General features: G+C 35.5%; 1 protein-coding gene across 1 annotated transcript in view; it reads right to left on the bottom strand.

The window, feature by feature from the left end:
* Positions 1-2,326: 2,326 nt before the first annotated feature.
* The window catches only part of slc8a4b (solute carrier family 8 member 4b), a 73,074-nt gene continuing 47,759 nt past the window's right edge, over positions 2,327-27,641 (bottom strand). Inside the window, exons 6-10 of the mRNA XM_051115802.1 lie at positions 15,692-15,798; positions 13,339-13,463; positions 12,941-13,040; positions 11,358-11,630; positions 2,327-7,162 (exon numbers count right to left, since the gene is read on the bottom strand). Coding sequence (XP_050971759.1) covers positions 6,783-7,162; positions 11,358-11,630; positions 12,941-13,040; positions 13,339-13,463; positions 15,692-15,798 — 985 coding nt within the window. The 3' untranslated portion in view covers positions 2,327-6,782. The remainder of the gene's footprint in view (positions 7,163-11,357; positions 11,631-12,940; positions 13,041-13,338; positions 13,464-15,691; positions 15,799-27,641) is intronic.

The raw sequence follows: 27,641 nt of genomic DNA, 5'->3' as shown, positions 1-27,641 counted from the left end.
TTCAGCTCTGCTGATATTCAGACCAATAGGAGTGGGAATCTTTTGGTACCTCACGATTCAATTCAGATCGATTTTTGGGGTCACGATTCAATTAAAAATCGATTAATAATTTTTGGATTTTTAATCATAATTCACAATTTTTCGTTTAATTTTTTTGTGCACATTGGACATCAAACGCACCACTATTTTAATACAAAAACACACCAGTCTATAATACAGGTAGTCCTGACTCAAGAAATCAGTGTTTCCTATTAATTATTAACTTCCTAATCAAACATATTTTAAACTTCCCATTAGGGATGTGTCCGAATCCGATCATACTGTGTTCAGAGAGGAAATGACATGTACTACGAAACCCCTATATGAGATGGGAGGAAAAAACTATATCTTTGGGTAATTATACTGTATATAAATTGCAGACATCCGAGAACAGTTAATAATATGTGGGACATTGAAATAGATTTTGAATGCGCGCTTGCGTTTTACTTTCACTTTCGAGATTCGCGATCACATGGAGCGGTGGTAGGCCTACTTACCACATATTTACAAGATTAGATGTTTGTCAGTGGTGTTTAGGATCTGCAAATCATTCTTTATCGTCCTATCAGGCATCTCTCCTTACTCTGTTTATTTGGTAAGTGAAATATACAGTATATTATGTGGGTCATTCTATAATTGTGGGTACATCTCATTTCCGTTAAGTATATTTTTAATATATTTTCATCAATATAAAGCCCTGATGCTTAATTTTCTAGGACACAGTTATATTTTTCCCAATCACACTACTATATGTTGAAAAAGCCATATCTTTTTTTCAAAAATGATGTTCATATCACATACAGCCCTGGTATTCAGCTGTACGATTTTGTAAAGCTGCTCATTCTACTCTGCATTTAAGCATGAAAATTACCTCAAATATAAATTAATTTCATAGTTTTGGCTTCAGTTAGATTAGGTTATCAAGACATTTGAAAAGAAATGGTTGGTCCCATTCTCGCAAAATTTGCACAGTATGATGATATTTCCTCTAGAACACTAGTTCTCTCTCTTTCCCTAATATTGGGGAATATAACTAGCAAACCTGTGTCAAGAGTGGATTAATTGACTGTCAACAGTGTTACACAAGTATTATTGCTGCAAATTTTAACAAGACAATTTAACTAAAGCTTGTGTTTTGTTTATGAAAATATATTTCTAAACATACCATATGCTCAGTAGGTCCAGGCTTCCATGTTGAGTATAGGCCCATAACATAAAAAATGTCAACTAAGTTACCTGTCAGCTGTGTTACCCAGTAAAGATAACATGGTGGACAGTAGCAAACATAGATGGTATTTTATGCACATATTCCTACAGATAACCTTTATTTATATAGCACTTTATACAATATAGATTGTTTCAACGCCGCTATGTAAGGTCATGTTTGGGTTTTTGGGAAAAAGGAAAACTTTTTTCTTCACATTGTCAAATTCTAAATGTACCCCTAATTATAGAATGACCCTATTATGTACTCTAATGTAACAGGCTACGGCTAGCACGGCTAACCAAGTCCCTTTGGTGGCTCCGTAGAACGCCTTGTTTGTTTTCCTGTCTCTTTCCAAATGCTTCCCATAATAACAAAAGATCAATAATTTATCAGTAATTATTTTTCCAAATCTTTGCCCTAGCTGAAAATGGAGCAGGATGCATTTGTTTTTCCTCCTCCATTGCTGTTGCTGGTTTGTTCCAACAACATCATGCTATTATTATTATTATATTACCTAGGAAATCGATTTCTGAAATTAGTGAATCGATGTGAATCACTAGAAGACTGAATCACGATTCGTACTATGTGAATCGAACCACCCCTACAGACCAATATCACTAATTGACCCTTCGCAAAAACCCGCCCTCCTTAGTTACTGTTGCTATGTCCAATGAACAATGCCGCTCTCACACTACACATCATGTTCTCATGCCTTAAAAAATACATAGAGGAGCAAAAAGAAAACTGACAACATGCCGACAGACAAGAGAGAGCAGGTTACTTCTGGTATGAAACAAGGTCTTATCTTTAAAAAGATAAAATGGCAGATCACCTATCAATCAAGTTGTCTGCGAAGGGTCAATTGAGTGTGTGAATGTTATATTGCTTTCATATACAGAATCAGTTCAGAATATTTATTGTCTCTTCACCAGTGTCTGCGAGCAACACACAGCATTTCATTTGAATCAGTGTTAGTAAATTGTTTGAGTGAATGATTCAATGACTCATTTATAGCGATTTCTAACAAGTGCACACAGAAAAGTCATCCATTCCTTAAAAAGACATAAGACATTTAATATGTAGTGTTCAATTCTGCTTTTTTTAATAAAAGACATTTTAAAAAAGATTTCAGGACAATATGTTCTAAAACATTTAACAAGGTTAAGAGAATGATTCATGCATTAAACCAAGAGACATGAAGGAAAAGAAAAGCACTTGGTGATTCACTCATTATGAGAAACAGACCGAGAAATTAACAATGAAATCAATCAAACCATTAATGAAAGAATAATCAAAAGACTAATGAACAGAAATATCGGAGAGATGCTTCACGCAAGGACCAGACTACACAGAACAGAGTCCAGCCAAGGGCAACACACACACTGATATGGGATGACATGGTGACTGCTTCCTCAGGGCACTTCATATGAACTGTTATTTTATCATATTAACCTTTTCTGTTAGTGTATCTTCTGTACACAAGAAAGTCAAAGCACTATGAAAGACTAGCACTATGAACACAAGTCCAATCCCACATACACGATCAAGAATTATAATTTTTATCATGACCAGTTTTCTTTTTTTTTTTCTGTAACACAAGGGCAGTATGGTTCCTGTCTCTAATCTATCCTGCTAGGAACCATAATCTGTCTGCATATATCTGTAGGTGAAGAAAAGTATTTAGATACTCAGGACACATGTAAAATGTATGAATGTCATTGCATTAGATAATAAATATAAAAAGTGTCAATGTAACGGAAGTAGCAACATCTTTTTTCTCTATTGTGAGGTACATCTGAGTCAAACAGGTTATTGAAAAAGGAAGTTTCTATTTATTGACTGGATGAAGACAGATCCAAAAGCAAGCTAGAAATTATGAGGTCAAAATCATAATGTTATAAATGTTACAAATGTTCATTTCATGACTACTTTTAAGATAGCACAAGCATACTTTTCAAAATAAACAAGACTGTTAGCTTTATTTTGTAATAGATATACTGTTCAAAATGTTTACAAAACAAGTTCTTGATTAATGTGATGAGCTGGTCATTGCAAAAAGTGATTTAGACAACATCTAACATTCCTTGCACATCATTTGGTTTGATATTTTAATGTAATGACATTCCTACATTTTTAAAAGAGATTTAAATGCTCAAATACTGTACATACTGTATCAATAGCCTGTTCCGCACATGTTAGATACTTAGACATGCACTAAAACAGCTGGATCACAAAACTGATTAAGAGGCCAGCAAATACAACACAACTACACAGTCTCTCTTGCAGTATTAAATGCTATAAACACACAATAACCTTTACATGCAATTCCATCAGGAATGTGTGTAATTTTGTAGATGGGAAAGTGTTTACATTCCCCAGCCCTCTCTCTCTCTTTCTTTCTGGCCAGGCCGCTTAATCCAATTACGATAGCTGTTCTTCAGTGTGACATTTGGGATTGCACTTCAATTTATTGTGCTTCAAGAAGCAGCCTGGCAGAGAGAGAAAACGGTGACCCTATAAAGCGATTACGTGCACACTCTTCTGCTGTATGTCAGTCTGATGTGGGATTCACCGCTGATGATAGCTGATCCTTGTGACAGCGTGAGCTGACTGATCAATTACATGATCATAACTGATTTAACTGCCTTTGCTTAACCACTTTTAACCAAAATCTTTTCAGTTCAACTCAAACTAAACTTAGGTTAGTATAAGAAGTAAAGTTGGTAATTATGTAGTGATTTAAGCCTTAAACAGACTCGGGTGAGGAGGTGTTACACACATACAGCAACACCCACATACACACAGGCACAGGCACAAGCACAAGCACCCGTCATTGGACAATGACTCTCTGGGCGGGTCGCCTAGCAACAAGATAATACTAAAAATACTCTGGGTGCACATTCTCTCACTCCAAATACTGTACTAGACTGAAGAGAAAAGCTACTTCTGAAGGCTAAATATCTACGCTACTGCTAAATCTGTCTCATTCACTCTTTTTCTGTGCTCTCCGTCAAACGCGCCAGAGACGATGCCTCCCACCTTCTCACTGTCTTCCTGAATGTCTCACAGAATAATTACACAGCAGTCAGAAACAGATAGTGGACAGACAGTGAACACTGAAACAGTGACAACTGAAGATTCACTGCAACAAACATAAAACAGTCAACACATAAATAAAAGTACTTGAGTTCATTTCGATTCTTGTGCACCCTCGTGTCATTCTAAACCCATATATTTAGTTCAAAAATGACAAAAAACAAACATATACATAAACGCTGTCAATGTGACTAGTGTGCTGAATTTCATGTATCTTGAAGACACACTTAGCTTGTTTGAGATACAGATTGAGAACGTTCCTTAACACTGCATGCTTTTATTTGTATTTACTCTTATGACTTGTATAGACTATTTCACAGTTTTTATGGTGTTTTAGTCCGTTTGGAGCTTGACAGCACCTGCCCTAAAACGTTTATGAAAGTGTGATAGTATCCTTTTTTTAAACAAAAATAAGAGAGTGCTTTCAGTCTACTGTCTGTGTATCAGAGATACAGTTAATACAAAATTATGCTTAGGTCTGGTGCTAAGTTCACTTAAAGAAAACTTACAAGTATAATTAGTACAAAAAGTCTAAAAAATGAATAGATTACTGAAAAGATACTTCAAAGTATACTTTTGTAAACTAAAAGTGGCCTAGACATATAGAACTAGTAAACTGACAGTTCTGCTTGAGTAGTTCACATTATAGTTGTAATACAAAAACTTAGTAGTAGTAAACTATTTTTACTATTTTAAAGTATAAGTTTACTATTATTTTAATATACTTACTGCATAAAATATACCAATATGTGACCCTGGACCACAAAACCAGTCATAAGTAGCACGGGTGTATTTGTAGCAATAGTCAACAATACATTGTATGGGTCAAAATTATCGATTTTTCTTTTATGACAAAAATGTTCCATAAAGATATTTTGTAAATTTCCTACTGTAAATATATCAAAACTTTCTTGATTAGTAATATGCATTGCTAAGAACTTAATTTGGACAACTTTAAAGGTGATTTTCTCAATATTTTAATTTTTTTCACAAGATAAGCCCTATCTTAACAGACCATGCATCAATATTTTCAGATTATGTATCAATCTCAGTATTGAAAAATTGACCCCTATGACTGGTTTTGTGGTCCAGAGTCACATATTTACTTAAGTTTACTCAAAATGAACTTGAAGTACACTTATTTTTTTTGTGAAAGTGGTCACTTTCTGCTTTGTTGTATGGAAAAGAGCAGCATGAACATTCTACTAAACAATTTGCTTTTATGTTTCACAGGTCATATGGGTTTGGAATCACATGAGAGTGTCTAAATGCTGTAACAATTGTAACTTTTGGGTGAACTAAGGGATACATTTTGGTTCGCAGTCAGTAAGAGCATTTGTCACCATGTCAAATGTCACATCATGTTAACAGGCTAGTATCTCCTATTAAACATTTGATGTCAAGGACCATCAAGGGACAAGACAAATACAGATACAGACAGCTAATTACATCAATTACTTGGTTATTTCAAGAGAACATCAACTAAGCTGTTTATTCTTGGTTGAGTGGTTTCTCTCTCACACACTTGCTCACACACACACATTGTATACATATTTAAATTAGAATTATTTTTTAATGATATGCAGCACCATCACTGTCATTATTTTCCGATTGTTCTTCCATCCACTTTAGGATAATTTCAGTCCATTTTCTGTTTCATTCATTTTTGCTATTTGACTTCCTATTAATGTCACCATTCATACATGATATATAATTAGTTAAGAACTCGACATGCGTTTCAGACCATCTGTCCGATTCTTATTTAGTCCTGAAACATGCTTTTCTTCTTACACAAGCAATAGTAAGTCCATCATGTTTGTTCAGTCAGCTCTTAATAAGTGAAAGTTCATGTTTGGTCATTCTGTTCATTTAAATATCTTGTAAAATATCATAATTACAGTTGCACAAGAGTAATACTGACACTTCACATAAAAAAAAAAAAAAAAAAAGAGTTCAAAAAACATAAACCCCTTCATTCAGTAACCACAGGCTCGGATTGGCTCAAACAGGAGTACAAAAAAGACATGAGTCATTAGTTACTCTTTTGGATTGATTTAAGACAGCACTGAGAGACGGATACAAGTGTAAGGCAAGGGAACAAGAAATGATATGTAAAATACTGCATTAACTAATTTAAAGGGACAGTTCATACAAAAAAAGAGAAAAATCTGTGATCATTTACTCACCTTCATGTAGTTCCAGGAAAAAAAAAAAAACTATGTTTTATGGGACAACATAAAAGCTATAAATGATGACATAATTTCTATTTTTGGATGAACTATCCCTTTATGGAAGAAAACAGAAGATTACAAAAATGGACTTATCAGACCTATTCAAAGTTTTCAAGATAAATATCTAATAAATACAAAACAAAATTGCTCCTTCACTGGCCATTTTTCATATTCCTCTTCAAGCTGAAATAATGCGAGGCCTCGCTTCCTCAGAATCCAGGGATGTGGCAGTATGCTTCCAGAGAGGCCAACAGGATGTAGATCAGCCAAAGGGAAATGAAGAATAAGGACGTGAATATCTTCCAAGTCCGTGGACCACCAAGCTCTCCTCCAGCCACTGAGGGGCGCCGGCGATACAACAGCACGCTGACACACACCACAGCCAAAGCACTGAAGAGTGTGACAGAGAAGGCCAGAGAACCTGGATCAACGTGGAAAGGTTTCCCCTTGGTACGCCAGTATACAGAAGCTATGGTCCACGCCACACCGATGCCCAGGAAAACGTTGACCGCGTTGCTGCCCGTCACATTGCCAATGGAGGCGTCCGCATACTGGTCTTGGATGGCAGCGACCTTACTGGCAAAAGTGTCTGTGCAAAAGAGAAACAGAATTAAATTATGATCAGACTAATATAATTATGATTTGAACTGCAAAATCTTGTCACTGTATGAATAAGAACAGAGAACGGGTTGTGACTGAAAATAAAAGCGGGAAGTATCAGAAACGGAGGTCAACTAAAGGGAAAAGTGTAAGCAAAAGACAAAAGCAATAGTGGAACTAAGAGAAAAGGAAGAGAAAGAAAAAGGAGGAAGACAGAGAAAAGAGACAGGGTTCAGGTTAGTGCACTGAACAGAAACAAAGGGGGAAAAAAACAAACACACATACAGACAAATACACTGATACACCAGCTGCAAACACATGAACTGAGGATGAGACAAGCCACACATAAATGCGCTTCTGCTCTAATAACCAGACGTACTAAAACATACATGGCAAAAACTCATTCGCCTGGACAATGGTGATGAAAAGTGTCTGCTAGGTAAAACAGGCATGAGATTATTACAGTATTATTTATCTACTATTATAGTATTTAATAAGATTTTGAATTTTTTTTTAAACAATAACAGCACTGGTTACCCCTGAATTATAATTTTATTATTATACATTTTAAGAAGTAATACATACTACAAGCCCGTTTCCACTGCAGGAACTTTCCCCAGGAACTAGGGACTTTGGGGTGGTACTCTGTATGTTTCCACCACAGGAACCAGGATCTAAATAAAGTTCCTGGTAAAAATTTGCCCATCAGAAAGTCTGATGCTGATTGGTTCACGCAGCATTGTATTTCAACCACCATTTATTCACATAATTTCAAAATACTGGAGTTACTGTGTCATAAAATGTAGTATTAATAGTATTTCAGGCATGAATGTAGTTGTTTAAAACTCAAATCTGCAGTTTATTTATAAAGACAGTGCCTATTTGAAAATGTGCTTGACTGATTTCGGAAATGTGAGCTCCAGGCGATCATCGGGCGCCCAGTGCTCATGTATCCTGCCAAAAGCGCCTCACCTCAGCTGGTCCTCTTGACTGTTTCTGTAGTGGTTAAAAGATTAGTTCACTTCCAGAACAAAAAATTATAGGTAATGTACTCGCCCCCTTGTCATCCAAGATGTTCATATCTTTCTTTCTTTAGTCGTAAAGAAATTATGTTTTTTAAAGAAAACATTTAGGAATTTTCTCCATATAGTGGACCTCTATGGTGTGAGTTTGAACTTCCAAAATGCAGTTTAAATGCAGCTTTAAATGGCTCTAAACAATCCCAGCCAGGAGGAATGGTCTTAATCTCACAAAACAATCTTTTTCTTCAAATGTACTTTAAAAATGTACAGTTTATACACTTAACAACCACAAATGCTTGTCTTGTCTAGCTCTGCGATGCGTATGCGTACATTGCACTCTGGTTCAATACAAAAACTCCCCTCTCATTTTCTCCTCCAACTTCAAAATCATCCTACATCGCTGCAGAAGTACCGACCCAGTGTTTACAAAGTGAACGTGCAAAGAAGGTCAAACGCCCTTTCCAAAAAAGGTAAAACAGCAATGTAGGACGATTTTGAAGTCGATACATATCCGATTTTGAACTCAATATTGTATATATATATATATATACAATATTGTATCAGTGAACTATGGCTCCGTGTAGTAAATGCCACTCCATCTGACAGCATGTGATGGAGACTTACAACTAATCACAGAACCGGCATTAATGACAAGATGTGCAATAATGATAATCGCATGCAATTTTTAGCATAGCCCCATTTTGAAGTTGGAGGAGAAAATGAGATGGGAGTTTTTCGACATACCCTAACTGTCTTGAACCGGAGTGCACAGAGTATGTATGTGCAACGCAAAGCAAGACAAGACGAGTGTTTGAGGTTAAAAAGTGTATAAATTGTATTTTTTTTTTTTAGATAACACCCTTTTTCCTCGGCTGGGATTATTTAGAGCCCTTTGAAGCTGCATTTAAACTACATTTTGGAAGTTCAAACTCATGGGCACCATAGATGTCCACTATATGGAGAAAACTCCTGAAATGCTTTTCTTAAAAAAAACAACAACAATTTCTTTACGACTGAAGAAAGAAAGACATGAACATCTTGGATGACAAGGGGGTAAATAAATTATCTGTACATTTTTGTTCTGGAAGTGAACTAATCCTTTAAATATGAGATATTTGTTTTGGGTAAATCTAACAGGTAATCTTTGGTCTCATGTATCTATTATTTGTTCTAGGTTATATCGTTTTGGCTGAGCACAACGTTGTTTCATAACTTTATATATTTATATATGCATTTATATATTTCTAACTTTATTAAAATGAAAAGGTAAAGAGACAATGCTATTTAATATAATACTTGTTTCAATGTAATGTATACGTTCCCTGAACTAAATTTCTGTGGTTATTAATATGTTTAAATAAAAAAGAAAAGGGGCAGTGGTGCCTGATATCATATTTCGTCTTATTGTAAATACAGTGAGGAAAATTGCAGTAGCCAAGGTGAGCTGACTGACATTATCAAGTAAGCTGCTGTTCCATTTGCAGAATTACCGGACTTGCACCATCCCATCCCCAGGAGTTCACACTACCGAGCAGAACTTGTGAAGTCCGAACTACCAAGGACGCAAGTCTGAAATTTGCATACCTGGTATTGAGAAACTGCCCTGACTGGGAGGAGTAGTCGTGCGCAGTTCTACGTCACCAGACTATTTGCCTAATCTCCACAGTACTTTAGGGTGCGATGGAAACACAGACAACCAAAAAAAAAAGTTCCTGGGACAAATTGTTCCTGGTAATTGCGGTGCTTATAACTATTTTTATTAGTGGTGCTTATAGAGATACAGGATGGGCTCAGTGACCCAGAACATCCTAGAACCCACACAGCAATAAGTCAAAAACCACTCAACGAAACACATTCATGCACTGGGAACCATCCACAACAACTTAATACTTCAGGTTGGATTTGTATGTGGAAACACTATTGACATGGTCTTCAGAAAATGTAAAAATACTTAATTTACTCATTTTATTATTTCATAAATGCATTTAATTTCCAAATTAATACATTCATTTGATACTCAGTTTCCTGTATTTATTTATAAGCTTTTTTAATGTCATAGGGAAAGGACAAGTGATAAAAGAAACCACTGAGGGATGCCTCAGATGCCACTTTTTGTTATTATTTAAAACTTGGTAATAAGCAACTTGGGCACATTTTTCTTGGACGCTTAACTAAACTGAATCAGCACTGAACAGATTTAAACTAAATACGGCCTGTGCTACTGTCTTTATTAACCCACGCTCATGAAAATACACACCTCTATATACATTTCTGCAACACTGTAATTACATGTCTGACTGCTTTGCGGCAGTTTAAAAGTGAAATGGCCAGAGAATTGAGCTAAAACACACGTTCAACACATGACCATGGCACGTTTTTATGACGTTGGTCCAGGCACGTATTGCTGCGTTTTTATTACACTGCTTGAGCTATGTATTGCAAATATCCGGGTAGTGTTGCTAAAGGTTAATGCACTATTGTGTTGTAAATATCCTCTACACCAAACCAAACCCAACCCTAAACCTACCTGATAGTGTTAACAAAGGCAAAAGTGGTATAAAAACACATCTGTTGAGGCAGCCGTGCTATTTTAACTTCCCTATGCGGATTTAAGCTGTTTTGTCGAACCCTAGTATCACGGGGTTCGTACCGGAGCTCTTCACCTGCCAACGCAGTATCATGTGAGCTATCGTGCAGACCTACTAAATAAGAAAACTCATGAAGCTGTATATGTGACTACAACATTCAAAAGTATCAGTTTTCAAATCGCTCAGGATGTTAAAATTGTTTTAAAATCCTAACATAATATTTTGCAAGTAATTGTGTGAAAATTAGGCTTTATTAACCAAAACTCTGTACCTGTAAATCATACTTTGTGTGAAAAGGAATACTTAGTTTGAAATAAGTTTTACTGCCTCTAGTGTTCCTTTCAATTGGAAGCTGCAGTGATTTGTCTGTATAGGTAAATTTTTTTGCACAAATGTACCTAGAGGAATGTATTTCCAATAAGCCCATGCTGGTCTTTTTAGAGCTTTACAGCAGAATTGAATTTGGTTTGCATCATTGAATCAGAATTTTCTTGTTCATCACCATAAGCCTGCTATGAAACAATCTGTATTGTATAAAGTGCTATATAAAGAAAGGTGACTTGACTTGACTAACCTGGGACAGATGTTCCCAGGGCAACAAAGACCACGGCGGTGACTGAATCCTTCAGGCCAACAGTGCATCCAAAGTGGGAAGCAAGATCGCCTGTGACCGCCGTCAAGACACCAATCAGAAAGATGGACACAATGAAGCATGCCCATCCATTCCAGTACTCTGTAGGTGGGACGAAGGCAAAGAGAACCTTCCAGAAGACTGTGAGGAAGTGCATGATGTAATCAAAGCAGGATGGAAGACGCTCTTCACCGCTCTCCTCCTCATCATCGTCACCTAAGAGGAGCAATATATGTTAGAGGGAATGAGAGACTTCAAAGGCGATTGAGAATTTAGCTAAATTTACACCGTAAAGGTGGTACAGAAGCGCTTCTTGAAGTGGCATTTTAGGTGTCTTTACACAGACTGTTTAATGCTGCTCAGAGGTGGCATAAATGCATTTCCACAGCACCCTGTTAAAAAAACGGTATATGCTGGTTAGGTAGGTTTGAAGCAAGGCACCTGGTTTGAGCTGGTTTAACCTGATCCTGAGCTGGTTGTAAGATGGTTATGAGCTGGTTTAAGACGGTCATGTGCTCGGGACCAGCTCATAACCAACCTATAACCAACTCAGCACTAGCTTAAACCAGCTCATGACCAACTAAGGACCAGCTTAAACCAGCTCAAACCAGCTGCCATGGTTCAAAACATACCTAACCAGCATATGCCGTATTATTCAACAGTGCAATTACAACCGTATGCTTTACGAGGGGCTGAGGTGGGTCAGAGCAAGCATATATTAGTCTGGCTTTTATGCAGCATTGCGCCTTTATACTAAATTTCAAGCAGGCGCACTTGGCTATGTAAAGCCAAGTGCACCTTTTAACTCAAGAAAGGACATTGTTAAAGTAAATATCCTTGATATTTTCATACAGATTCAAGCAGCCACAATACAATATACTCTACCACTTAAAACTTTGGGGTCAGTAAGATTTTTTAATGTTCTGAAGGAAGTGTCTTATGATCACCAAGGCAGAATTTATTTGATAAAAAATACATTATAAACAGTAATATTTTAAAATACTTTTCTATTTTGAATGTAAAACTTGAATTTATCACTGTGAAGGCAAAGCTGTATTCAGCAGTCATAAATACTTAAGAAATTATTCTCATATGCTGATTTGGTATTTGAAAACATGTTTTGTTATTACCAATGTTGAAAATAGTTGTGCTGCTTAATATATTGGTGGGAAAACAAGATATTTTTTCAGCATTCTCTAAAGAATAGAAAGTTCAGATTTATTATTTATAATAAATCATAATTTATTTAAAATAGAAATCTTTTGTAACATTATAAATGTTACTTTTTTGATGAATTGAATGTGTCCTTGGTGAATAAAAGTGATTAATTTCTGTGTATTGACCCCAAACTTTGGAACATTAGTGTATATTGTTAATCATACACAGTAGATATATAAATCAAAAACCTATTTTTGCAGAAGTCGAAAAGGCATTAATACATATTCATAACTGTACAACTGTCTCAATGATGAATGATAATGCCCATGCATTAAATGTAAAGGGTGAACAAACAAGAAGTTGCATACCTGCACTCACGGTAACAGCACTCACAAACTGCTCTCTCCAGCTACTGCTGCCAACTACCAGAGCCAGGTTAGTCTTCTTAATGAGCTTATCCACTGTACTCTACACACACACAGTTAGAGCCACATATTAAGAACTGTTCCAGACCGGCATCAGTCTGTGTTGCACAGTTTGATGCTTTGAATTTACTTGAAATTATTTTATTTGGTGAAAATATTTATTTTTACTGAACCGTTTCATAAATCCAATATCACACTCACAATAATAATGATGTATTAGCATGACCGTGTTGATACTGCTTAAATATTACACATTAATCCGTATGCATTGCTACAAAAAAGATTAGTATCTCATTTTGTTGCATTGCTGCATCACGCAAGGGTTACAGAGGCAATTTTACCTTAAATTCGTAAGACTCTTCAATCACCACCTCCAATCTGGAGTGTTCTCCCAGACTAGGACATCCCATCTTAGCTACTTCCTCTTCCTCCACCCCAATCTCTGGCTTATTCTCATTAGAGTCTCCTAAACATACACATACATTACAAAGAAAAAACGTATTAGAAATATTCCCTATATTTGTTCAGCCAGAACATATTAAATCTTATGAAAATGATCTGCGCAAACAAAAATGAACAGGTATAACAATGATTGATGGCTGGATGGAATAATACACTTTGCAATTTCTGAAACTGACAAGCGGGAAATTTCATAAATCTTACGAGCACCATTGTGCTAATTGAATTGTAAAGTAAGGCATTTAAGATTGAAGGGTCGTTGCCAGCGAAGGCTGTATAAGTAATGTAGAGAATAGTGATAGTCTTCAGTCACACTGCTAACACAAAGTGATACAGAGAGAGACAATTATTTCCTGAGGTAACAAACTTCAAAGCCTGCAGGTATTAGTATTTAATCCTGAACTGTAAACATATTTCCTACAGTATTTACTAAGCCAGGGGATTTGAAATGATGCATGCTAAGAGGAAGAGAAAAAAATAATAATTTTCACTCCATTAAAAATATGTCTTAAAGCTTAAAAGAGCATTACGTAATATCTGCTCATTCTGAACACTCAATTCATTCACTTCTGTTTTTAATTCAGCTTTTTTTCCCCCTTTCTTTTATCAGTAACCTTTCATCTTTCATCACTTTGTTCATGTTTTCCTCATTAAATGACCTCCACAATCGTTTTATTTGCACCTTCAACTGCACTGCTCATTTGCAAGCTTTAATTTTGAGTTATTATCTGAGAATGGCACAAAAACACGACTGCTGATTTAAAAAATAAAAAGGAGGGATTCAGCTGCTTCCGTCTGGCATACTCCACTGGCTAATTAGCAAACAGTCTTTTATGTCTATACATCCGATTACCAAAGTTGTGAAATCCTGAGATTATTGCATAGTAAATTGAAGATACACACACATCCTATGGCAGTGTTTTAGTGCAACATAAAAATTTGCACAAAATTAAAAAAAGTTAAAATTACAAGATTAAAGTCGTAATATTGTGAGAACAAAGTCAAAATGTTTCGAGAATAAAGTTGGAATTACGAGGATTAATTCATAGCAATATTATAAAAAGTAATATTTTGAGAGTATAGTCTGAGCATGCAAATGGCCCTGACTGGAAGCACTGGGAGAAGTTGCCAGGACACCAGAATTTATTTTAATATATGTGGAATTATTAGCAGAAATCATATCATGTGTTATACTTACAGGGACAGTATGCTTGGAAATTATATTTCACATCTTTGATTGCATTCATTAGGCCTATTTGTAGTGCGCCAGCCACCCAATAATAGCAATAAGCTTTGTGCTTTTGGTACTTTTAATATAAAACAAAATCTCAGCTTTCAAAATCTCAGTTTTATAGCAAAATACAAACAATGTGTTATGCAATGTCTGTGGCATTCAGTCTTTCATTCCTCACATGTATTTAATTAAAAACAACAATAAAACGTTCTAAAGGTTGAAGTTATATTGTTGTCTTTTCTGAGGTGTATAATGACATAAGTTTTATGCATGGTATGATACAGTAAATGATTGTAAATATTATTTAACGTCTTCCATTCATTATTTGTAGCATGACAGCCACCCAGTAATCGCAATAATTTTGTGCTTTGCTGCTTTTAATATAACACAGCTCAGCTTTCAAATTCTGTCAGTTTTATCATGAAATACAAATTATCATACATTATAAATGTGTTTTTCCTCTTTATTTCAAGTTCATAGCATGATTTGATTTACGATAGCCTAATTTAATGAAACAAATGTCTCACTGTAATCGGGAAGACGACTGATTCACATGCCGCTTAAACTGAGGCAAATACAGCGATCTGTCACACCACATTAAAGAGTGTGAAAAACACATTATTGTAATCATATTGTTTGTATTTCACTATAAAACTGACAGATTTTGAAATATCTCCCTGGTGCTCCCAATCTGGGCCATTTGCATGCACAATAGCCTAGAATATAACCTCAAAACATTATAACTTTAATCTCGTAATTGCTACAAATTAATTCTTGTAATTCTGACTTTATACTCATAAATTTGACTTAATTCTCAAACCATTTTGACTTTATGCTCATAATTTTGACTTTATTGAAATTTTTTGACTTTATCTTTGCTACCACCTATTTAATTTAAGTTCAGAAAGTCGGCATTTCAATTCAGCTCTGAATGCTGCATAACTCTTTAGCATTCAGATGTTTAAAAACATATGTGCACACACATATTTTGCACAATTTACCATGTTTCTGTCCAATCTCTAGTAGCACTGGCTCTCCCAACTCAATGCTGAAGGTCTTGTTTTTTTCATACTCTTCATCATCTATAATCTTCACCTCGATTGTTTTCCTGTGGAGGGAGGAAAACAGTGACAGGGTGACACAGTGCTATTTCTTTGAACACACTTACATAATTTCTATTTAATTACTCTAACACATGCACACACACGCTGCGAAACTATGACTCCAAACAGCAAGAATTTCGGCGTAATGAATTTGTGTGTTCATCTGTAAATCACACCAGGATTTGCATAACACTAACATACAGTAAACAAGCACACACCCAAATACATCATCATTTCATGCATTATTAATGATGTTTTGTGGTGCCAATGTAAATGTCACTGAGGGCAGAAACTTTAAGTACAGGAATCAGAATAATTGCTGCATAATTAATAAACAAAGCGAGAACATCTTACTCCCATAGAGAGATATTACAGCATTGTTCTCCTCAAACAACAACCTTGAGCTATATTAAGAACTGCATATTAGTTTAACAAGCACACTGAAACTGTTCAGCCAATACAGCAGAGAAATACACAAAAATACAGTACTATAATAATACCAGTAGTTTTCTGTGGTATATGTGGCACTGTATTATCTAAAGTACTTTGGAGTACAATATGTACACTACAGTTCAAAAGTGTGAAGTCTGTAAGTTTTTTAATGCTTTTAAAGAAGTCTCTTATTCTCAGAAAGGCTGCCTTTAACTGGCTAAAAATACAGTAAAAACAGTAATATTGAGACATTTTTTACAAAATAACCATTTTCTGTTTTAATACATTTTAAAATGTAATCGATTCTTGTCATGCCAATACTGAATTTTCAGCAGCCATTTCTTGGTCATATGATACTAGAAATTAGATATTATATATTAATACTTTTTAATACTTTTTTAACAGTACCCCCAAACTGTTTATGTGTGTATATATGGATAAGCAGGAGGTCCAAAGCCCCTGTGTCAAGAACAACTGAATATTATTACTGCTATAGTACCTCAGTGTTCCCACTTTCACCACCCACTGACTTCATTACACATTCATTCATCTTTGTTCAATTAAAACTGACAGATACATTAAATTAAAGCAGGTTTAATCAATAGCCCTCATCTTCTTTTATGTGAGGAACAGAGGGAGTAAGACAGAGACAAAGAGAGTGAATGCATTTTTTAAAGAGGATGAAAAATTCTTCTGTTGACAGTGGGATTTTCTGCTTTACAAAGGACATATATTCCATACTGTATATTCAAGTTTATAAGTGCAGCTGCACAAACTTAGAAGCAAATGTTCTGAATTCAAAAGTATTACAAATCGTAAGTTCCTCTTATATTTAATCTTCCTCCTCAATGCTGCAATTTCAACACTTTTCCTCTCTTCATGTTTCGTTCAATCCATTAATTCAGTGTCAGCTTGACTGATCAATCTTTATCTTAGATTATTCATGAGGTGAGATTCAAACTTCTCAGACGAGGACTGAGGAAATACAGTTGAGTTCTTCTTACCTCTCTTTACCTTTCTCTGGCCTTTTGCCTTTCAAACTCCTGCTCTCCTCTTAACTAAACTCACTCTTGCATTCCCGCTCTCCATCTCTCATTCTGCCTCTTCTCCAACTAGTACATTTTTCTATGACCTCCAATCCGTTCCCTCTCCATCCCCCCTTCCCTCACTTCTCTGGGCACTTACTGGATCTTTTTTTGCATGTGTGCACACGCGTGTGCGTGTGTTCTTGAGCTGAATCCAGCAGCTCAATTAAGATCTTGTCAGCTCTGTGTTTTATTGCATTTGCCTGCTGCTTCTCCCTCACGCACACATTACTCTTTATTTAAAAGAATAAGGAAGAAGGGAGCCAAAGAAGAAGGAGAAGAGGTAAAGAAAGAAAGGACAGAAAGTAAGCTAGAGATAATGTAGGGAATTAACTAAGATTGAACCGTGTCTGCTGATAGCGTTGTTTATTTACCCATGCTGTCTGTGTTGTTTTAACACCCAATTCACTAAATGATTTATGCAAATCGGGTAACACTGCAAGCATGACTAAAGCATCTGTGCTGAGAATAATGTTTATGCCTCACTTTGCCATCTTTCAGGTCGTTTCTGACTGCTAGGTTTACTTTACAGCATCACTTCACCACAGCCACCTAAAACGGCTCTTTAGCATGCAGGAAGCGCATGCCTAGCTTTGCATTTTTGCATTTGATGCTTACATCCAAAGCAGTGTAGATGCATGCAAGGTGTACTTTATTCAGTTCATGCATTCTCTAGGAATCAAACCCATGACAATAGGCCTACTGTTCGAGCTACAGGAATATATGGCGATCTCTTTGAAATAAACATAGGGTACAATGGCGGTAAAGGTGCCCCAGGGTAAAAGGTGCCTTTGATATTATTTTCCTCTAAACCACTAGATGGCAGAAAAACTTGGTGTAGCACTTTTCAAAACATCCACTTTTCAAGATACACATGCAAATTTGGCTGATGCTTCACGCGATCGCGAGCAGCAGCGCAAAGTTGATTCTGTGCTCATTGATCTAATATATATATATATAAATGTTGTAGATTTAAGTAGCAAATGAGAATCGCAAAAATTCTTGAATATATCTTGAGACAAGGGTCTTTTTAATGATTTTCAATTTTGTTTAATATCATTAAAACAGCAGTTTTTAAATAACGAAAGAATATGTAAAGGTGTGGTATTTGGGGTAAAAAGTGCCCCTGCTGTTGGGGCTAAAAGGCACAATAATTAACATGATAATTAATAAAAGACTGACTTTTCCATTTGTTGGCATGACATCGTTAGATTCAGATGGTAAATATCATATATTATGTTGGGTGTCCATCTTAGAGATAAGCACCATGTTTAGAATTAAACCATCATTTTTAAAAACATGCTATTAATCATATTATGTAATAAAATATCATTTGTTGTTACTACTGTAGATCTATATTAAATTACTATGGGATCTCCTTCAATGCTTTCAGAATCTTTGCATTTTAAAATGATTTTGTTTCTGTATTTTATATTAACATATTTTAATGACAGTAAAAGGCCCCCCTTGACCCTCATACATTTATAAGATTTTTAAACAAAATAAACGACTTGTATAATTTATTTCACACAAAATCTGTTGCTTCATAAATGTTCAATACAAAACGTATTCTGCAATCATACACTTTGGGCGCAGTGAAAAGCAAGTTTTTTTTTTTTCTTAGGGTGTGCCTTTAGCCCAGTTGTACCCTATATTTATCACCTATTTCTGCACACATTAATAGCACAGTACTAATTGCGGCTGGCAGTTGACAAAGACTTTTGTGAACAGTGCTCAATCTATATACAGAAAGTCTGACTTGCATAATAAGGTGAGTTTGTGAAAGGAATGAAAATTACTTAAGTTAAATACACAAGGTGTAATACTATACTAGCACAATTAGGGACTGGTTAAGTCTTTTTCTGTCTCTACAAGGTATAAAAGACCATTTAAATTCAGTTTTATTATTGTTTTGACTACAATGACACTATCAGAAGAGAATCAGATTATCAAGTTTGTTTTTTTTAAAGTATGTTTTACATAAAAAATACTGTTTCAGTGTTTTCAGTTTAATTGTGTTTAATTTAATTGCCATTTCTTTGTAATTATTTGCAATTTCTGAGTGAAAATTATTGCAAAGTATTTTTTTTTCACTGCTGACAAATTGAATTTGTCTCATATTTGTCTCAACTTTGCAACATTCACACTGTAATTGAATTTAACTGAATCAAGACTGAACTATAAATAAATAAGATGATTTTGACTTGACTTTTATAATTGCTATTAATCACATTGTATAATATGAGTCTGGTGAGATCTTGTGTACAATCTAACATTACAACATCATCATTTATATTTTGTATTGCATTCTTGTAGCTCACACACTAGAGCTTGGTTCTATCAATGTCAAGTTCATGGGTTCCATTCTCAGAGAATGCTAGGATTGATAGAAATGTATATCGTATACCCTGAAAACAATGTATGCTACTTTGGACAAATGTGTAAATGTTTTATGTTGGACTATGCAGCATTGGTTGGTTGGTTGGTTGATCAGTCATTTGGATTCTTCAGTAACACATGAAACCAAAAGGGTACCACATAAACCAAAACAAGATATCTAACATTTCTCTCACTGTCCGTCTTTCATAGTCATACACACATCATCATCAATTGCTATTCTTTTACTGGTTCTTGAATAGACAGATGTCATAGGAACTCTGTCAGAACTTTATCGCAATTATTGATCAAAAGCAGCTTTTCCACCATCAAGCTAAACAGTTCTAAGTATGGTAAGAAACGGTTCCAGTTATGTTTCCAGCATGAAATTGAACAGTTAAGCAACGAGAACGGTTCAGCCCAAAGGTGGAAAGCCAGCTAATGACTGATGACTTACAGCAGACTATAAAATTGGGTTCAAATTGTACAGTGCTACACAACTTTTGGCACTGAAATAACATGTAAAAATGAATTTTCCCCAGAATGTTTCATTATGCCAAGGGTGGTGACTATAAAAAGGTATGTTGAGTGTTTTCTTCACTTCAACTGCATTTTGAAGCATTAATGAGCTCTTTCTCTAAGTGCAGGTCCTAAAACACTCCACTCTCATTTTCTTGAGTGTTTTCATTTTTAAAGAAAGCCTCGAAGCATTAAATTAAACACAGAGAGGTGATTCATTTTATACAGCCAGTTTGCTCCATAGTACCAATATTAGAAATACTAAACTGTAGGCAATATGTGTACACCATCAGATAAAGACACCTCATCATCACCTACACACACACACACACACACACCAATAATCAGTGTCTAATCAAAATTCCACACTTAACTTCCTGTTGCTTGCTTATCGTGATGATTAGCAGGTTGTGGTTGGTGATAATTAATAAGAGACAAGGACCATCATGTTCAGTATGAACTGTGATTTAATTAATGCAACTCACACGAACAGAGGCTGATTAATAAAGATAAATGCTACACACCAACCTATAATTTCATGATCAGGAAAATGATTTATGCCTTTCATTATTATTATTAGCATTTAGCATGGTCACAACTTAAGTTAACTTCACTGTGTGTCATTTGTGCCACTAGTAGCTCCAAATGCACAGTGAAAAATAATCTCTGTTTTCGAACAGGTTTCCCTAACACATCTACCGGTTATTTCACCCCATCACCTGACTGACAGCTTTGACAAAAGAAACAGGGGGACAAATGAAACAGTTATCACTTGAACTGCTCAAATACTGAAAGTGGCACAGAGTAACCATGTTTCCACTATTTAAATTTTAATAGCTTATTTATAGCTGTCTCTGCACATTAGAGTGTGTTAGGAGAAAGTATTTTAACATCGAAAAAATGACACACTTCACCTTTAAGGGTGACAAAGCTGAAAGCAAATGTGATGGTCTGGGTCCAGAAAATCCTCCACATAATAGTCATCACATTTACAGTTGTGTTACAGTCAAATGCCACAAATAGAGACCATAGGAAAGAAAGATGAGGACAGTTCTTCCCAACAGATGTAAAATAAAGAGGATTTAAAAGGCAGTCACTCTGAGAAGTATTGGCTTAACAGAATCAAAGAGTCAGGAGCAAAAGAAATGAAATGCGGCAGAGCTTTTGTATGAACTGAAAAGAACAGGAAAGCTGGATGCCATAGACGTATAAGCTCTAGTTTGCCAGTATACTACTGCTGACCTGCTAACAGAAGAGTGGAGAAGAATACAGTAAAAATGTCTGAAGAAGAATGGCAAAAGTGATGTTTTGTGGCCATGAATACAGTAATCATTCTAATAATGGTTTTGCAACAGTTATGTTCTGTTTTTGTATTGAACATCTTACACTGTGTCCTAACTACACACAACGCAATGCCACGACATATAAAAGTAGTAAACTTTGAGTACACAACTATGTTTTAGTTTGTACTGTAGCTATACTAAAAGTAAACGGATAGTTTACTAACTAAATACTTGTAGCATTTGAAATATAGTCTCAGTAAACTACTAGTTTAGTAGTTTTATACTGCTAGAATATTCGTAAGTTTTCTTTAAGTAAACTTTATACCATACTTGAAGTATACTACTGTGTCCCTGTCTAGAACAGGGTATCTGTTTGTAAACACATGTTATTCTAGCTTTAAGCATTTTTTTAATAAACACAACATTTTGAACAAAAAGCTGAAAAAATGACTATGAATTGGATTCAGAATGATAATCAAAACGTAAATGGAGTCGATCAACACTCCAAAGCTTGACAATCATTATTACCTCTTCACTGGTCACATTTTATTCCATAATGTTACAGTTTTGATGCTGTTTTATGCCTGATGATCATGTTAAAAACATGTGGAAGCATGAATAAAATACTGTGCTAAATGTTGATAAAATGATGGCTTTATGGGTTTCTTGAATACCTTTCCATGACCAACTGTACGTATAACAATGCACTAAAAACAGAAAAGTTTTTCCTTTGTGTTTTTTGAAACGTTTTTGCTTACAGGTGATGACTATCCCTGTTCACACGCAGTCAAGAAAATGACTAAAATGGCAATTATGATCGCAATTATGAATGCCAGGCCAGCAGTTGGCAAAGTCACTTGGCACTACGTGCCTGCACACATACCACACAGTCTTTCAAACAATTAATTTTCTCAAATTCACATTTTTATAGTTTTTATGTAAAGGGAATATACATGGTCATAAGTGGACAAAGATTAAAGGTTCTTACAGAAGTGCAATTAGGTGGACAAAAGAATGGCATGACCACATGGTATGAGGTTATGTATTGACTATACTTTGGACAAAGACCATACTGTAAGACAAAAGGCAAGAACATATGCATGCATACCTTCACAAACAGTCATACTACCTCTGAGTTCTAAGCACATGTTCATAGTGACGCAGTACACACATGTAAGAATATCATGTGACCTCTGATCTGCAAATCTCTCCCTGAGCCACACACAGAGTATGAGTTAAAGCAGCATCTCTTCAGATTAAAATGATAAGAATTCCGAAGTACTTAACCTTCAGACATGTAAATGTGAAGTTCATGGCAACAAATATACAATTAAATGCATGTAATTCCTTCCATGTAATCAAATCAAAAATAGACATCAAATCAAAAACACTTGTGCAATGAATATTACATGGCAATGCAATCTACATTTCCACAGTAGGGGGTAAATGTGCATGAAGATGATTGTTTATTTAAAGAGGAGTGTTTTGATGGCATCCTCTCATTATTACTTCAACTTAGGGCTGCCAATCTAACAAAAGTTTAATCAATGTATTAGCAGATCAGCCATTCAAGTTGCTGAGCTAATTTCATGTCTTCATTATATTCCGGCTTGTGCAACACATTTAAGATTTATAAATAATGAAGACACTTCAATTGACATTTCTACTAAAACTATATTCATTTTGTCATCTGATATGAAACTGTTTGCATATATACTTGAGGAGAGATTGGTTTTTGTCATTGTCCTGGAAGCATCCCCAACATTTTAAGAATCTGTTTGTTCAGCAAAACACAACGTGTGTGCTTGAGAGAGAAACATGAGGTTGTGCAGCTTTATACTGTATATCATAGATGTGATGCATTCAGGCAGGGCAATGGGACTGAGATATTCATCATTTATGAGTCGGTCATGTTCTCCAAATTTCACCACCTGCTCCCCGCTCTAAACACATACACACACGGCAGACACTGAAACCAGGGCAGAGATGCTCGGGGCAGTCCACACGCATACGCTCTCCTCCCTCATGATCAATGGTGACACATCTTGGGTGGAGTTATTGATCTAGTAAAGTCAGGTGTGTAGATTTAGATGGCAGTATTCAGTCATACTTTAAACTGCATTAAGGTCTGTTTTCTGCTGTCATGCACGTGTTTCTATCTGGCGTTTCCTGAACAACAGCTTTCTGATTAAAGAACAATGACGAGCAGCTTATGGGCGGCACGGGCAGTGTCTCTGAACATTGTGCTAATGTTAAGGAATTAGGATTTAAGCTTATGAAACATAGGTGTGATTGTCAGTCTTGCCTGTCAGAAGGCCTGCCACAAGCCACACAATCTGAACAATTATATAAAATGATGCATACGTAGTATGCCTCGAGAAGTATTTCCTATATATAAGCTTGTGGATGGCAGTTGATGTGTGTTTCTGCAATAATCCATGCTATTTCTGCTTCTGTGCATTTTTATAACAGAAAAGCCAGACCTGCAAATTTATGTAGCAATAAATAGCAAAAGAAACCTGTGCCATCCCTTACGAAAAAGAAGTTTATTCAAGTATGCTATTAGCAAACTTCTTTTAAACTAAAATAGGAAAGTATACCTTCAGTCTACTTTTTATGTACTTCTCAGAAATGTGCTTTTATGTACTCAGAAATATTCTTAAAATGACATTTAAGTATACTTGACTTAAAAAAAGTCTAAATATATTTGAGCAATATTGAATTGAGGGAACAGGGCAGCCGTGGCCTAATGGTTAGGGAGTCGGGCTTGTAATTGAAAGGTTGCGGGTTTGAGTCCCAGGTCTGGCAGGGATTGAAGATGGGGGGAGTGAATAACCAGTGCTCTCTCTTTAAGTGAACTATGATATAAAGTTCACTTAAAGAAAATGTACGAGCATACTTGCAGTATAAAAAAACTAGTACTTTACTGAGACTATACTTCAAAGTGTACTAAAAATGCTACAAGTATTTAATTAGTAAACTATCAGTATATCTTCACTTTTAGTATAGTTGCAGTACAAGCTAAAACATAAAAACTAGTTGTGTACTCAAAGTTTACTACTGTTATACTGAAAGTATACTTAAAAGTATACTTTTAAATACTAGAAAGTGGCCCCATTTACTCCCAAGGAGTAATGAAATAGTACACTTACAAGTATACTACTAGTACACTGACATTTGTATACTTACTACATAAAGTCTACCTAATAATATACTTGAACTTAAGTATACTTAATGAAATAAACTTGAAGTATACTTGTTTTTGATAAGGGATATCTGTCCATAGGCTTTTCTTTTCAGTTATCGGACAATTAACTGTTTATGTTTATTTCTCGTACTTTAACATACTTTAATTAACTTACAGATATTTTAAGAACACCATTTAACACTGTTTCTTATTTCCTATTTTAAGAATCTGTAATCTTTAATAACCAATTTTTCATACTGTACATATATTACATGGTAACTATTTTATATTAATTAATGTGGGTCCTAAAGTAGATTAATCTGAAGCGTCTGTCTTAAACCTTCATGCTTAACGTAACTGGAGAGTGAGTCGTTCTGATGAGTGTGCACTGACACTTAAGAAAAGAAGTTTCTTTCTAAACACGAGAGGTAGATGAGTATGCCATTATCAGCCAGGCCAATAGCAGTAGGTGTAGAGGCCTAAATATGAGGTGAAGCATGAGAGAAGGAAACAAGACAAACAAGCAGAAGTGTGGCATAAGCTTGTTTTGAGCAAAGAGTGAGTGTCACCAGTATGACCACAAAGCGTCTTGAGTCTGAACTCTAGAATAAAGTGAAATAAAGGCGGAATTTTCCAGATGTTGTGAAGTGTGAAGCAGAAAGATTGAGAAGTTGCTGCAATGTGGTCTACAAAGGAGAAAAGTCATTGAGGATGTCTTTAGCGTATTACAATCTGACTGATGGAGTTAAGCAGGTTGTTACAGGTGAGGAAGGTGAACATGTTTCTGAATAACACAACAAAGAGTTTTCCAGGAAGTTTTTTATATGTCTTTAGTTGTGTTGACAATGAAGAAATGGTATGGGAGAAGGTAAATCATGATGTTCTCAGATCTGAGTTCTTAAAAAGGATCTGAAGATAATTTTTTGAACTGGTTTAAGGCCCCAGCTCAAATCAGTCCAAACACTCAACTAATATTCAGGTGCGGCTTCTAGAATTGTCTAGCAAAAGATAGATGGGATTGTATAGCCCTTTGGCAAGGGTGACTAGGTCTCTTGGAATTAGGCATGCAGCTGACAGGGATCATGGACAGTAGCATATTGTTTTTGCCAGAGGGCTGAACGAGAGAGAATTTTGCTGTAGAGACACAGGTCAAGACAACTACATTCTACATTTGCCCTCACACACTGCTTTTCTTCATTCTTCTTCTGAAGATAGACTCCCTTGCTTGACTTGAATGATTTTACTGTTAACACAGAGGAAGATGAAGACAGCAAAAGCAAAGGTGAACAGAGTAGATATGGATATTCACAGATGTTTTTTTGAGGGCGTGGAGGAAATTAAATTATTAGACAAATTACTACAATGATACACCCACACAGTCTCAGCCATTTCCAAAGAAAGAATTATAAATAAGTCTTCAGTTAGCTGCTAAAATGATAACACTTACAGAGAACTGTAATAGTCACTAAATACTGCAATTTACTAATGATTCTGTTTCAGTTTATGAAACTGCAGCTATGGACTGTGACACTAATGTTTTGGACAAATATGGAGGAAAACATCTGCATTGCTTGGAAAGAATGTTCAAATATATCTCCATCTTCTATATTATTGTAAAAATATTATCTACTAAATACTATTCACATAGTCCATATTTACATTAGTTGGAAAGCCTTTCTGTGACACTGGATGACAACATGATTTAAATTGCCAATAAGCTTAGTTAATTGTGACCAGCTTTATGACTGGCACCCAGGTTTGTGTGATACCAAGTAAACAGACTTGTGCTGGAAATATGGAGAGCCAGTCAGATGTAATGTGCCTGCTGCCTCCTGTAGATCTCAAGATCTCCTGTAACAGTGAAGCCTGTTGGGATGAGTGGGCTGACATATATACATTGGTGAACAGCAGACAAAAACGGACACTCCGTGTTTTCTTTGCCTTTTCCAGTGTCCACCAATATGTCATAGCCACCTTTGAGCACTGAGACGAGGGGGATGACATATATGTTGCTGGCTCCTTCGATGACAAGATGGAAAGAAGGTCACAGGAAAGAAAGAAGACCTCAGAGAAACCAAACCCATCTCTGAGCACTGGGATGAGTGGAGTAAGATGACTGGCAGAGAAGGAGAAAGGCAGCACCACAACAGAAAAGATACAAAAATCTACGCTGTGGCTGACGGAGGTCAATAAACCTTAAAACAAATGTTTTGTATTGCATTTTATATTATTTAGTGTTTATTGTATTAGTGTTACCCTGAAGGCATTTTGTGTTTGTACGCATGTTTTACTGACAGGCAACTTACAATGAACTCTTTTTTTTCACCACCTATGAAATTCATAAGCTGTAAAAGCAAAGCCTGTAATACCACAAACAATGTCACCATATTTTTATCATAAATTTCTAGCGACCACAACTGCCAGATTTTGTCACTGTAAATTTAACAGGATATTTTTAGAGCATGATATTTTTTTTTACCACAACATTTTCTCATTTACTGTTTTAAATGATTTTTACAATTTACTATTAAAATGGCTGTTACATTTTTTATTATACATTTTTACCCTGTACCCTTTTAATACCCATGTGTTATTAAAAGAGAATTAAAACAATAGGAAACATCTGATTAGAACATAAACTGTATCAGAATCAGGTGAAACCATCACCTTTAATTATTTGCATAGTGTTTTAATTATATCATGCTTATGTTTATTTTTTTCAGTGAGTTTCATGATGCCAACATCCAGACACTCCTAAAACTACATCCTGAATTATTACCTGAAATCATAGATGTGATTTGTAAAAAAAAATATAATTCAAGCATGTGCTATGGGGATACTGAGAAGTGACTTAAATCATGTTAAGTCTGTCCCTATGAGAAATGCTTTCTCCCTTATTTTGTTATGTATTGCTGTCAAGTCAAACCTGTGAAAGCTCTAACAGGTTTGATAACCACATAATCACA

This window comes from Labeo rohita, chromosome 7 (assembly GCF_022985175.1).
Source record: "Labeo rohita strain BAU-BD-2019 chromosome 7, IGBB_LRoh.1.0, whole genome shotgun sequence".
NCBI classification, from domain to species: Eukaryota; Metazoa; Chordata; class Actinopteri; order Cypriniformes; family Cyprinidae; genus Labeo; species Labeo rohita.
Note: the sequence above shows the minus strand (reverse complement) of the source record. Positions and strands in the feature narration are given on the sequence as shown.